The following is a 14,547-nucleotide window of genomic DNA, read 5'->3' as shown; positions in this document are numbered from 1 at the left end:
AAATACGATATCGTATATGTTAGGTTTCCTTTAGGTTAGACTTTCTAGTATAAATACAAATCTTTGTATACGTCTAAGCATTAATACAAGAAATCATTTCTATACGTTTAAGATTTCTTGATAAGTATACATATCAACCACAAATAATTTTTTTTATTTTTTTTATTTTTTATTTTTTTTTTGTAAAGTGAAACTCATTACTACCCATCGCTGTTAAACAATTTCATCCTTTTATGTTATTGTACTGTCGGTGCGGACGAGTAGTGTTTGCCTTTATAAAGCCAATTAGAAATCTTGAACTCTCCACAGAATTTTTTGTTGTTGTATTAGCTAGATTTGTCCACACACGATATTTGTTGTTGCATTAGATTTGTCGACCACACACGATATGTCGACTGAGAAGGAGGTCGTGAGTGTTCTTCAGTACCTTGACAACAAAACTATTTTGGTGATCGGAGCTGCCGGGTTCTTAGGAAAGAGTACTGATATCTCTATCTCTCTTCTCTCTTTTCTCATTTCTCTTTTTAGATATATTAGCAAGAATGCTGCTTAAAATTTTGTTACGTAGTTATTAATTATAAAAACAAATTTTTATAGCCACTTGAATTTTCGTGGCTACAATAAAAAAGAAACTTTATATAGCCATAGTAGTTACAATTAAGGGGTACTTTTGCTAATTAATTCTTTGCAAATTTTATTTTCAAAACATATATTCATTGATCATACTAGTAGTGAATTCGTCAAGTTTTTTGAAGGTTTTTTAAAATTCTTGAAAACCAATAAACTTTTAATTGCAAATTGAAACCCTAATTCTAAAATTATAAACTTAAAACTATATATATTTTTGTTTAATATTCGCTGTACTTAGAACATCACTGTTTAATATTCTCTCTCACAAGCATTTATAAATTACAAAACATCAAAATTTTAATAAAGCATATTAATTAAATGCAAAAAAAATGGGTTAGTTATTAACACATGTACATGTTAGTATTCACAAGTCTACTCTCGAACACTTAGTATAACTATACTTATAGTTCTACAATAAATCATACGAGCTAATTACGAGTAGACTGGTCTAGCTACAATGTAGGAATTAATTATCAACCGGTCCAAAGATAAATGTTGTGGGGTATATTTATCATAACTTATGCGAGTCGTTTAAAATGCGGCGACTAACAAGTACACTATACCATTTACGACCCAAAAATAATTGAACTTCCAAAGATTTTAGATAATACATACTATATATGTGTATATATATATATATATACATATAAGAATATACCCATGCATGCAAGTACTTGTTTTGTAAGGACGTACGAATGTGTCATTGTACTGATCGAGTTACGTTACTCTTGTATAATCTATATATATAAAGTTAACTTTTTCTCTCTTCTCCTTAAGCCACATCATCATCCACCTCATTTTATTATTTAATTTTAAAAATTAATTATACAATTTTATCATTTAATTTTAATATTTAAACCTATGTAAATAAGTTTTTCAAAAAGGAATATGAAAGGTCTTTTTTTATATTATATATTTTAAGACTAAAAAAGATAATTGATTAAAAGTTAAAAAAAACTTACAAATTATCGATTATACTAACAAATATATAAATAATAGATTATAGTTTTTAGTGAATGTTTAAAATATATATATGATTATATTTACACAATGTAAACCTAAATATAATGGGATTTAACGGGAATAAAACAAAAAGTAAGAAATTTTGAGAATATAAATCTATCTAATTTATGTCTCAAAAAAGTTTCTAACATAAATGAGATAGCTCGGACCGAAACATGAATTATCATTTTTTATAAACATATAAAAAGGTAAAAATAAAAATAATATTTCTTTAAAAGTTTCCAATTTGAACTTAACTATTTTTTCCAATACAACACATATGTTAAACTAATAACAAAATAAAAAAGTAACTATATTTCATAAAATTGAAAATTCAAATAAAAAACATTATTAAATGAAATAAACTAAATATAAAGTAAATTATACTAATATGTTAAATTTAAAAATTGTTCCATATGAAAAACAAAAAAAAAATATAAAACATAAAATCAGAAAATATATATAATATTATATAAATGATCATTAGGAGATATAAAGTACGACAAATCCAAAAAAGGAAAACGTAAAACAAAAAATAATAAATTATGACAATATATAAAGAGATAATGTAAACAATTAAAAATACAACAATCCGCCCGAAACCCACAATCATGTTCAAATTTCATACCAACATATAAAATGGCCCAAAATATTAACATCTAAATCTAATAGCACACGTTTTTCAATGATTCTCAACCGCACTTCCACTTTACGCTCACACTTCGACTTATACTATACACACTTAATTTCTCAACAATTAATGAAGCTAAAACACAATAGTTTTTCTATACAAACACAATTTAAGTTTTAAGAAAGTAAAATATGGTATAGTGAAAAAATAAGTAGGAAATAAAATACGAACCAATTACTCATAAACAACATAATAAACTCCCGCGCGTAGCGCGGGCAACCGACTAGTAGATTTATATTTCCAATTTTATGTGTGTACATTATAAATGTAGATTTTACAAAATTTGATATTAGGTATAAATAATTGTTATGATAACTGGTATGCAGTTTTTGTGGAGAAGATACTACGGGTTGCACCAAAGGTGAGGAAAGTGTATCTTCTTCTAAGAGCATCAGGGGAAAAAACTGCTACTGAAAGGTTTAACGACGAGGTTCGTATCATTTTCTTAATAATCGAAGAGTCACACATCACAGGACCATATAGTAATTAAGAATTTGCCCTCTTAGTCGAGGCAATAGATAATAATTACATATTTATGTTTCCTACAATAATACTTTTTCTCTTTTGTTTTTTTTATATAGACCACAAGGCCCATAACTATATATCGAGTGACAACAAACCTCGACGTATCATAAAATTGTGTTAAGATTTTCACGGTTGATAAACAAAGACAGAGTCCACATCATAATTATATATTTAAGAATTGTTTTTGTCTTAGTAATACATTAATTATATCGATAAAGACAAATTTTGATCTAAATTAATGGCATAGCATATCAATTTTTCTTTTTTTTTTTATAATAATTTAGACGTTTTAGGCTTCGCGAAACCCATACATTAATTCTTTCAGACCCGAGACCAGAGCATATTATATGGTTTCGTCCCAAGTGCTACTCGAGCCGATGACCTATAAACTTTTTTCATGTTATATGTTATTTGATAGTATTTCAAATTTTAAATTCAACTTAGGTTAAGTAATATTTTTTAGTTAAGTATTAATTTGTTATTACCCATAAATTGTTCCACATGTTGTCTATAGATTTTGGGAAAGGACCTGTTCAAGGTAGTGAAGGAAAAATATGGATCAAATCTAAATGATATTTTGGAAAAGGTCACTATTGTCAATGGAGACATTTGTCTTGACGATATGGGTCTAAATAAGCTAGACTCTGAGTTGGAACATGAGATGGTCCAGCAACTTGATGCCATTGTTAATTTAGCTGCAACTACCAATTTCGATGAAAGGTAACTATGAAGTTATAACATTCAACTTGTTTGTTATTATTATGATACAAATTTGACTATAACAAGACTCTAATTAAAATAGGTTTTTAAAACGCTTAGTAAGAAATTCTAAATATTATTGTGAAATCAGTATCATATGTTACGAATCTATTCCTAAGTTAATAGTTACCCACAATTTTGATATTATTAAATATGGTCACTGTCATAGTTTATGGAGTTCTAGTTCAAATCCAGTCATTATCGAATAATTCGAAAATAACATTTATATATTTTATCATAGATATTGTTTTAATCAAAACCTTTTTTTTAAGTAAACATCCGATCAGGAACATATAGATTGGTTTATGTCATTCATATATTTTATGTTCAGATTTAAAAATAAACACATATGAATTTTCTAACAATGTCTAACTTCCAAAGTATTTTCATCAATCGCAGATATGATGTAGCACTTGGGATCAACACATTAGGTGCTGCCAATGCCCTAAACTTTTCCAAGAGATGTGCTAAGGTTAAAGTTTTTGTTCATGTCTCGACAGGTATATAAGATACACAAAATTGACAAAGAATTCACGATTTATTAAATCGGAAATGAAACATATTCATTTTTTCGCGACAAGCTTATAAATGTTGTCATTCTGTCTTTCAGAGTTTAAAATCGTATAATCTTAATTTATATGTTTAGTATAGGTTAGAGATTCAATTTCGGTTAATTCATAGTAATTTGTTTTAAAAAAAAATCTGATAAATGATTTAATATCTAAGAACATTATTATGTATATATATAGCTTACGTATGTGGTGAAAAACCGGGATTGATCACGGAAACACCTTACCGTATGGGTGAGACGTTAAACGGAGCCATCGGCCTCGATATCAATCAAGAGAAGAAGCTGGTTAAGGAGAAACTTAGCCAGCTTCAAGCCACCGGAGCTTCCCCCGAGACCATCACACAAGCCATGAAAGATTTTGGACATACAAGGTGATCCTTATTTACATTGTTCATATGTCAAAGTTGTATTTATAACCTCATAGTTGAATAAAAATTCTAAATTTCTTCAATATATAAAATAGGGCAAAGGTGTACGGATGGCCAAACACATATGTGTTTACCAAGGCAATGGGGGAAATGATCGTTGGGGCGAACAGGGAAGATATGTCGCTCGTGATAATCCGTCCTTCGATTGTTACAAGCACCTACAAAGAACCATTCCCGGGTTGGACCGAGGGCATCAGGTCAAATAAGAAGATAGTTTGTTTCATAAGTTATTAGTCTTTTATCAATAATGAACTGATGAAGTAACGACTCTTTGATGTATAGGACAATTGATAGTCTAGCTGTTGGATACGGTACAGGCAAACTCACATGCTTCCTTGGTGATCTTAATGCTGTTTCGGATGTGGTACCTATGTTCATCTTTCTATATATATGTGACTTCTTTTGTATAATATCATAATCTCCACATAGAGAAACTTTATAAATATATGTTTGATGTATTTGATGGACCAGATACCTGCGGATATGGTTGTTAATACAATCCTAGTATCAATGGCTGCTCAAGCTGCTAGACAGAAAGAGACCATTTATCATGTGAGTTCTTCAATGAGAAATCCATTCAAAAATGAGAAAATGCCGGAGATAGCGTACCGGTATTTCACAGCCAAACCATGGACAAACAAAGAAGGGAAGGTGGTTCGGGTCGGAAAAATAGAGATTTTGGGTTCTATTCCTAGTTTCCATAGATACATGACCATGCATTATGTACTTCCTCTGAAGGTAATGTTTCTGACCATATGTCTTGACTCGTGTGTCATCCCTACTGATCGGTATTCTTAACTCTGTCCTATATGTAGGGACTCGAGTTACTGAACATGGTACTTTGTAAGTCGTTAGAGAAGAAGTTTAAGGAACTCCATAGGAAGATAAATTATGTATGGAGGCTTGTTGATCTTTATCAGCCTTACCTATTTTTCTATGGAGTGTAAGTTTTGTTCCTATTTCTCAATCTGGCTGGATCATTTTTATGTATAGATATTATAACACAAATTATGTATATATACACGCAGATTCGACGATACAAATACGGAGAAACTGCAAAAACTGTTGCCAGTGACGGGAATGGAGACCGAGATCTTCTATTTTGATCCGAAGATTATCGATTGGGACAACTATTTTGTGTATACACATATTCCAGGGCTGGTTAAGTATGTCTTCAAATGATTTTATTTGTACTTTGTAGTAAGTACATTTGTCTTTTGCTGTCCCAAAGAATTTATGTGAGTTATGTAGATCGTACAATTGTATCATCTAAGACAAGTAGACAACCGTACTTGTTATGACCACGATATGTAAAATGTACAACATACAATTTCTTATCTACATTTTGTCTCAATAATATTGTTTTTCTTTATCTCAATTCTTTTCCTCAATCTTGTAGGTCATAAGTGTCTATCTATCTTGTCTTGAAGATAATATTGTAAAATGCGACAGATTGATTAATTTGGTTAATAAGTCTTGCTACTTGCTATATTTGGAAAGAACTGGATAAAAAATATTTTGTTTCTTTTTAAGGATAGTTTTGTCGGCATGCTCTGCATGCGTGAACCGTACCTCTAAAAAATATTTCAAGACTTCAAAGATCCGGCCATTTGATATTTCGTGTGGAACAACATTATTGCTTTGAAGTTATTTTCAACTTGGAATATTAATGATTTCTTATACGTAAGAGAGTATGTCATTTTTAATTTTAATTTCTTATGTTTCTTGAGAATTAAGGAAGTTTCTTTTTTCCTTCAAAATGACAACTATGTATTAAAAGATTAAAAAAAAAAACATTTGAAGGAGTACAAAACAGGATAAGAAATGACTACCAACGCAAAATTATTACATTAATATGGAACCAGAGAGACAAGAAAGCATCCGATATATATAAGTTAAAGAGAAGGCCTACTTTTAGAGTGGATTTGATATCTTGGGTCGCTTTATAAAGAGTTGGTCATGACCTAACAACTTTGGCTGATCAAACTACAACAAATTGTAAGATACCATAAAACTGCTTCTATCCTATATGATCTTTCAGATTTTAGCATAATATTCCAAACTAGGTCATGAACAAAGTATGGAGCGGTTGGATTATTGGATCTAGGAAGATGATGGATCAATCAATGGGAGTGTTATTCCCTAAATGAGTAGATCAGTTGAGGTTAGGAGGCTAATCTAAAAGCAACCTCACTAGAGATATTCAATAGAGTGTCGTTAGAATTAATTAAATTATAAAGAGAGAAAAGGAAAAGAGAAATAAGGAAACACTAATATCTGTTGTTGTCCTGGCCAGTCCACATCTCGTCCAATATTTGTACATAATCAACGATCATTAATTTTATGAGGAAACACTAACATGCTAAATCCTTAATATTAATGGTAATCTAACACACAAAAGAACAATAAACAGAGCAATAAAAAAGAAGAAGAGGAGTATGCTTGGATTGTTATTTTTTTAATTTTCTTGTGGAAAGATCCTAACTTTTATGGCACAGATTCAAAGATATAATTTCAATTTTCAACAACATTCGCTACCAACCTTTGTTATTTATCGCAATCAAGATACGAAACAGATCAAGAAGATACTGGAGATATCGCGACGGTGAAGCAACGGTGATAAAAGACGACAGAATGAAAGAGAGAGATGGAGAAAGTAATATTGTTTTGTTAATCTATAACAAAATCGTTGTAGGCGCGTGACCACACGCGAATACTTCTCACTACACTTTTTCCTTCAAATTATAAACTAAAATTGTAAATTATTACTCTAATAAACTAGATGTTAATAAAATCCTATTTTCGTCATACCAAAAAAAAATAAAAAAAATCTTTTTTCGTGGGTCTCCCTAATGGGCTCAATATAAAATAATTTAGTTTAGAAATTTTTTATTTACAAAATTAAACATGACTAATTAAAAAAAACCAATTATCATTTTTCTAATAGAAAAGAATTGACTAGGGAAATAATTTAGGTTTTAACGGAGGTTTTTTCTTTTTTTTTTTAATTACAATACACGGTAATAACCATACACATGTGTTTATCAAGGTGACCTTTATTTGTTTTCTCACGTTATAACCGAATCAGGGGCCTTTTTGTATGGGAATTGGTTTTGGTTCAAATTATTTTGTTTCTCGAGATACTGTACGACCATTATTTGTTTTCTGATACATGAACAGGTTGTCAAAGATTAAAGATCTCTAGCAACGTCGTTTTTTGAACATACATGATTAACTAATTAAAATAGTCAAAACTTATTGAAACTATGGACTATGTTGTCTCTCTAATGGTCACATATTATAATTATATCAAAGCCCACTTTGTGGGAATAACAAGACTGTAACAAGTTAACACTTGTGACTCTTTTAGATAAGCTTCATCCTAGGTAACCTCATGAAAAGTATTGTTCTGATATACTGGTCATATTTTAGTTGAATCATTAGGTTTTGTAAAAATATAGGAAGACAGAGAGAAGCCATTGTAATGGGCCAATACATTTGAAATCGTATAAATTTCCATCAATATAAAGAAGCCCAAGTTAAAACGTAAGCATGGATATGTATTGTTTTTGGTTTTGACGGACTGCATCAATATCATAAATTAAATCTGTACTTTTATGTCCGTTTGTTTCTATTTCAATGTTGCATGCATCCGAATTGATCATGTCATGTTTATTTTGACATTTATTTTTGTTTCTCGATGTCACATTTGAATACGAGTTTGTTCATTAAAAAACGGATGCAACATATAGCAGATTGGTATTAATGATATGCCATGTAACTACTTTATTAAATTATCAAAATAATTAATTTTATTTTAATTAATAATATAATTTTTATTCAAAATATGAATTAAAAATGACATATTACAGAAAATATGTTTTGGTCCGAAATATGAAAATCTTGGTTCCTAATTTCGGTTCCAAAATTTCGTAAAATTAGCCGACAATACAAAACTTTTTGTGTTTTAGGGTTTAATACGATTCTGTTGTTTATATAGTTGATTCAACCTGAAAAATCGGATTCCATGATTTTGGGTGCCTAACTCTCTGTGATTTTGATACCAAACACAAGTCTACGGTTATAACGCAAGTTTCCTAAAGCTGTTTGCCATTTTTGTCTCAAACCAAACTAATGATTTTTCTATATTCACACAAAAAGATATATCATTATTTATGCTTTGGTTGTACATTTCTCAAACTCTTTTTTAATTATATCTAAATATCATTTTGAGTGCAATCAATTTTATATATTTTTCTGGTATCCTAATAACATAATAAATTTGACGGAACAAACAACATGTAGATGGTAACACCGAAATAATTCATTTGGATGTAGAAACGAACAACCCCCTTAGCCTAGATCCTTCATTGAACACCAAAATTTGTAGGTTATATCTATCAAATTTAGCTCGATAGCTCATTTTACTGGCTATGTCAATTATATTATTATTATTATTTCACGAACAATTATTCTATATTTATGCATAATTACATATATGCATTCTTCCATAGAAGTTTGCTATTCTGAAAATCCTAATTCAATATCATATACTGTATATAAAGTTCAAACTAATCCCGTGATATCATATCCACCGTATGTACTAATCATTGCCTATGAGCAAAATAAAGATACCATCATAGTGAAACGATTTGACTAATGACACAAATTTATTCAGAATTTTTATAAATTTTACATTTCGTAAATGATCAAGTAATCATATACTATAAAAACAAATGGAACAATATCAGATAGGGTAAACTGTCACCATATATGTGTAGCTTTGAAATTTCGTAAGTCTAACTTATAAGAAAGGATGACTTGTAATTCTAAAACTCTAGAAAAATTGAGGTTTGAGGCATTTCTATAAGTTTGAGATTTCTACTCTTCCTAATGTATGGGGTTAGGTATTTTTTCTGTCGCTTTACCAAAATGTTTTGACGTTTCCAAGAAGTTTTAGCTTGTTATGTCATTGTTGCATAATTTATGACCTACCAAACCTAAGAAGACCAAAATCAGATTTTTTAGACAGTCCTCTTTCCTTTTTAATTAAAATATGTTTTGGTTGAATTGGCATAAATTTAAAAAATAAGTAAACTAATCGTTTGCTAATTAGTAAGAATAGGACCCATGAAATATTTCTACATAGAAAAAATATTTTGTTGATATACGTTACGTCATAGAAAAATGCATCGGAATTCAGAACCTTGCATATGACTCATTGATTAAATACACAATAAAAAAAAATTTCTTGATTTATCGACATTATAATCTGACTCATAATTTTGGGAATTGCGTCTATGATAAAATTATAAATGGAAAAATGAAGATTTTGGAATTAATTTATGATTTACAAATGTCTTTCCTATCCAAGAAATTTTTTTAAAAGAAAGTAATATATTTTTCTACATTACAACTTTCTACCATACATACTCATAGAAACCAACTAAACATCATTTATCATCTATTTAAATATAATTTAACCAATAGAAAAGAATCTATATATTATTAACAGTCATAAAACATAAAAACATAACTAATTTATCTTGGAATCTAAAAGCATCAAATAAATTGGAACAATTGTTTTCTCTCCTAAAACATCAATTAATTTATAGCCGTGGAATCGTAGATACATATATATATGTATTAGTTTTTTAATTCGTTTTAACGTTTTTCCATATGTTTAGTTCATGGGTCTAAAACTAATTTTTAGGGAGAAGGTATTTCACATGTAGGAACTCTCAAGTTTTCAAATGGACTGTAAGCAATAATATGTAGCCAAAATAATGAAGCTGATGAGCAATTCTTTGTCCGGAAAAAATGGATTCTTGACAAAGACCAAGGCGACTCTTCCATCAAATTAGAACCATTAGCCCACTACCTCGTAGTTATATTTTAAAACATCAAATAAACTAACACAATTGTTTTCTCTCCTAAAACATCAATAAATTGAAACAATTGTTCCCATTTTGTTAACTAAACTATATAGTGATTCACGTTAGAAAAAAATAGTGTTTAATGAAAACAATTAGGTATAATGTACTGCTCTAAACTAGAAGATAGTAAGACATTAACAACGCCAACCTTCCAATTCCAGACACCTACAGTTTAGTTCTGCAACATAAAACATTACAGCCAACCAAAACCTAAGAAACATGCATGCATGGAAACTTTTCGTGGCAAACACAAACAGTAACACTATCCTTACTCTCGTGTAAGGTGAAAGGTTCGATTCAATAGTCAATACCTATATTTTCTAGGCTCTTGATCTTTACGTTCACTTCTATTTGAGTGTTCCGTGTTCCAAATTCTAAGCATGTTTTGTCTATTTTGTTAATTTAACGTATCTTTAATCATTTACCTTTAATGCATTCTTGGATTTTTGTGGCCCGCATCATTCTTAAATTAACAGTTAAAAAAATTTGGTTATTTACTCTAATTAAATTATTTATCTATATATTTATTAGAGTTTTAACTAAACACTTTAAAAACTAAATAATCTAAATATATATCATAGAAAAAAATAAATATAAAAAGACTAAAATTCTATGAATCATAATTTCAGTTAACTTATACTGGAATTCAAAGTTTTATTTTTCACCATGTTGTAAAAATGCTTTGATATGTAATTTCTTATTTTCCAAATACTCAATTATTTCTGTATTTATAGTTAGGCACGCAATATGAATATATATTTTTTTATTTTCTAAAGATGGGTTACATTTTGTTTTCTCGCCTTAGAGCTCCCAAATTTCAAAGCATGTTCTTCTTAGTTACGTGATTATGTTTTTCATATATATTTTAATTAAAACTAAAATAAGAAGTAATTTTAACATTATCTTTTTAAAGTAAATGTAGGTAGGTCTACCAAAGTACAAATAGTAGATATGATGGGTCAACAAAACAGGGTCAACATTTACGAGTCTATATAATTCGTATCCTCAACTCCAAAGGTCTTATGGTTCAAAACAATCTATTCTTCTTTCTAATCTCATATCATCAGTGTCTCTTGAGTACATCCTCTTCAATGGAACCCAATTGCGTTCAGTTTCTCCAGGACAAGACCATTCTTGTCACCGGTGTTCCTGGTTTCCTCGCTAAAGGTACCAACTTAGACCTGTTACCATATAATATGATAAGTTATAACTTATGTTAAGATTATGTGATTCATCAGTCCAGTTTTTGTGTTAATTTTTTAGTGACTATAGTTCATTATAGCAAAACATTCACACTTTATCAATTATCACTGAGTCGTATACATATATATTGTTCTTAAATAACTTAAACTTTTGATATTATATAGTATTCATTTCTTCAACCTCTTTTTTGTCGTTCATAAATAAATAATGTATAGTATTCTTTTGCTCTTTCTATTTTCATCTGGAATATGTCTAATTATAATTTTAACTACTACTACATCAGTTGTGATGGTGAACCACTTCCCTTCTCCGGGATATTTAATCATATTTAATCATAATTAATATCTTTAACTAATAAACTTTACAAAAAATTATAGTGTTTGTGGAGAAAATATTGAGGATTCAACCAAAGGTGAAGAAGCTTTTCCTTCTCTTGAGAGCAGCAGATAATGAATCAGCTATGCAACGGTTTCACAATGAGGTACGAAGTTTAAATAAGTTGCTTACAGCCAAATTATTTTTAGGTAAGTTCTATAATATATTTTGCGAATATGATTTGACTTACTTGAACTATAATACAACAGGTTTTGGAGAAAGATCTTTTTAGAGTGTTGAGGAACAATTTAGGTGATGCAAATCTGAAAGCTCTAGTATCAGAAAAAGTTGTACCTATTCCGGGTGATATTTCAGTTGATAATCTAGGAGTGAAGGACTCTGATCTCTTACAACTTATGTGGAATGAGATTGATATCATTGTTAATGTCGCCGCCACGACAAACTTCGATGAAAGGTGAGAACAGATTGTGGTCGATATATAACTTTTATCTTTATATGTTTTCTTTTAGTTTTGTATGATCGAAATCTAACTTTAAATCATGTTTCTTATGTATATACATATAAAAAAAACGAAGATATGATGTTGGTCTTAGAATCAATACATTTGGACCGCTCAATGTTCTTAACTTTGCCAAGAAGTGTGTTAAAGGACAGTTGCTTCTCCATGTCTCAACGGGTGAGTTAGATAATTTTATTACTTGTTACAAAAATCATATGATATTTTTTTGTTTTATATGTGTAGTGACCAGTGATTGTATTAACGGTTCATATATATATTGATAGACACCTCAAATTTGTGTTTTTGTAGCGTATATATGCGGAGAGCAATCTGGACTCTTACAAGAAAAAACATTTAACATGGGAGAGACTTTGAACGGTCATGGAAAATTAGTTATCGAGACAGAAATGGAGATAATGAAACAAAAAATGAAAGAACTACACAAACAAGATTGTCCGGAGGAAGAGATTGCACAAACAATGAAAGATCTTGGAATGTCAAGGTCAGTGTAATAAACCATAAACTAGCTTTTATATTTGAAAACGTCCGTTGATCAAGAATCAAATTGGTTTTAATTATTAGGGCCAAGCTTCATGGATGGCCAAACACATATGTGTTTACCAAATCAATGGGAGAGATGCTTCTTGGTAACCAAAGAGAAAATCTTCCTGTCGTTATTATCCGTCCCACGATGATCACTAGTACTTTTTCAGAACCATTTCCCGGTTGGATCGAAGGTTTAAGGTAAATATATGCTTTATAGATTGATCATTCAAAACGTAGATAGTGAAAATTTATGATACTCTTATGTCGTATGTGCAGAACCATAGATAGTGTGATTGTAGCATATGGCAAAGGAAGGCTTAAATGTTTTCTTGCAGATCCAAACTCAGTTCTTGATCTTGTAAGTTCAGCTCAACTTAATTAAGTTGTGATTTCTTAAACGAGAATTGTCACTGATCAGAGTTACATTCCACAGATACCTGTGGACATGGTCGCAAACGCAATGGTCAATGCTGCGGCAAGACACGCGGGGAAGTTAGGCTCTCAGACAGTTTATCATGTTGGCTCGTCGTGTAAGAACCCTATCACATTCGAACAGGTTCACAATCTCGCGGCTCGCTACTTCACCAAAAAACCTCTTATAGGACGCGATGGTTCACCCATCATAGTCTCCAAAGGAACTATCCTGTCCACTATGGCTCAGTTCAGCTTCTACATGACCCTTCGTTACAAACTACCTTTGCAGGTACGTATCTTTTTGTATACTTTCTTAAATATTAATACTAACACCAAATGGTGCATGCTGAAAAATAGTGTTATTTTGTTGAAAACAAAATGAGTTTTATATTATGACAAATTCTTACGAATATATTTTGCTATACTATCAGATGTTGCGATTGATAGGTATAATTTATCCATGGTGGGATGGAAACAAATATAAAGACATTGATCGCAAAATTAAGCTGGCGATGCGGCTGGTCGAGCTCTATAGACCTTATGTCTTGTTTAAGGGCATGTATGTATCATTCTTAAACTTCCCCTAATATCTATTTTGATATGCATTCTTCTAAATACTTTTTCTTATTTTGGTCGAGCTCTATAGACCTTATGTCTTGTTTTTGGTCTTTTTTTTTTGTAGATTTGATGATTCAAATACCGAGTTACTACGGTTGGAAAGAAAGGAGGTTAATAAAGAAATGAATGATGTATTCCAGTTTGATCCAAAGACTATTGATTGGGAAGATTACATCACGACTATTCATATTCCCGGCCTCATCACATATGTACTCAGAAAATAATTAAAACATTAAGATGTTAAGATGTTTATTATTTACATTTCTTGGTTACCTATAGATTATGTGAACTGAGTTAAATTGTGAATTGGTTGAGTTTGGTAACGAAAACAAGGTGTTTATTGCAATTATTAATCTACTTTTATATCTCTCATGTATTGAGTTAAGTTT

At 30.1% G+C, this 14,547-nt stretch overlaps 2 protein-coding genes across 3 annotated transcripts; both read left to right on the top strand.

Moving 5' to 3' along the window:
* The first annotated feature begins 329 nt into the window (after window positions 1–329).
* LOC17874515 (fatty acyl-CoA reductase 3) lies at window positions 330–5,948 on the top strand. The gene is made up of 10 exons (XM_023778092.1): window positions 330–479; window positions 2,650–2,753; window positions 3,363–3,568; window positions 4,007–4,107; window positions 4,357–4,549; window positions 4,642–4,803; window positions 4,889–4,970; window positions 5,078–5,344; window positions 5,422–5,549; window positions 5,635–5,948. Exons 1-10 carry the CDS (start codon window positions 389–391, stop codon window positions 5,786–5,788), a joined length of 1,488 nt encoding a protein of 495 aa, XP_023633860.1. The 5' UTR covers window positions 330–388; the 3' UTR covers window positions 5,789–5,948.
* Window positions 5,949–11,633: 5,685 nt separating this feature from the next.
* Window positions 11,634–14,523, top strand: LOC17874511 (probable fatty acyl-CoA reductase 4). Of its 2 annotated transcripts, XM_006279303.2 has the most exons (10): window positions 11,634–11,709; window positions 12,123–12,226; window positions 12,330–12,535; window positions 12,657–12,757; window positions 12,890–13,082; window positions 13,163–13,324; window positions 13,403–13,484; window positions 13,560–13,829; window positions 13,972–14,099; window positions 14,223–14,523. In XM_006279303.2, exons 1-10 carry the CDS (start codon window positions 11,634–11,636, stop codon window positions 14,380–14,382), a joined length of 1,482 nt encoding a protein of 493 aa, XP_006279365.1. In that variant the 3' UTR covers window positions 14,383–14,523. The 2 variants fall into 2 exon arrangements, with proteins under 2 accessions (XP_006279365.1, XP_023633854.1); XM_023778086.1 differs by lacking the exon at window positions 12,330–12,535 and having other exon boundaries at window positions 12,123–12,213.
* Window positions 14,524–14,547: the final 24 nt, after the last annotated feature.

Source organism: Capsella rubella, unplaced genomic scaffold (genome assembly GCF_000375325.1).
Source record: "Capsella rubella cultivar Monte Gargano unplaced genomic scaffold, Caprub1_0 scaffold_15, whole genome shotgun sequence".
Classification (NCBI taxonomy): domain Eukaryota; kingdom Viridiplantae; phylum Streptophyta; class Magnoliopsida; order Brassicales; family Brassicaceae; genus Capsella; species Capsella rubella.
Note: the sequence above shows the minus strand (reverse complement) of the source record. Positions and strands in the feature narration are given on the sequence as shown.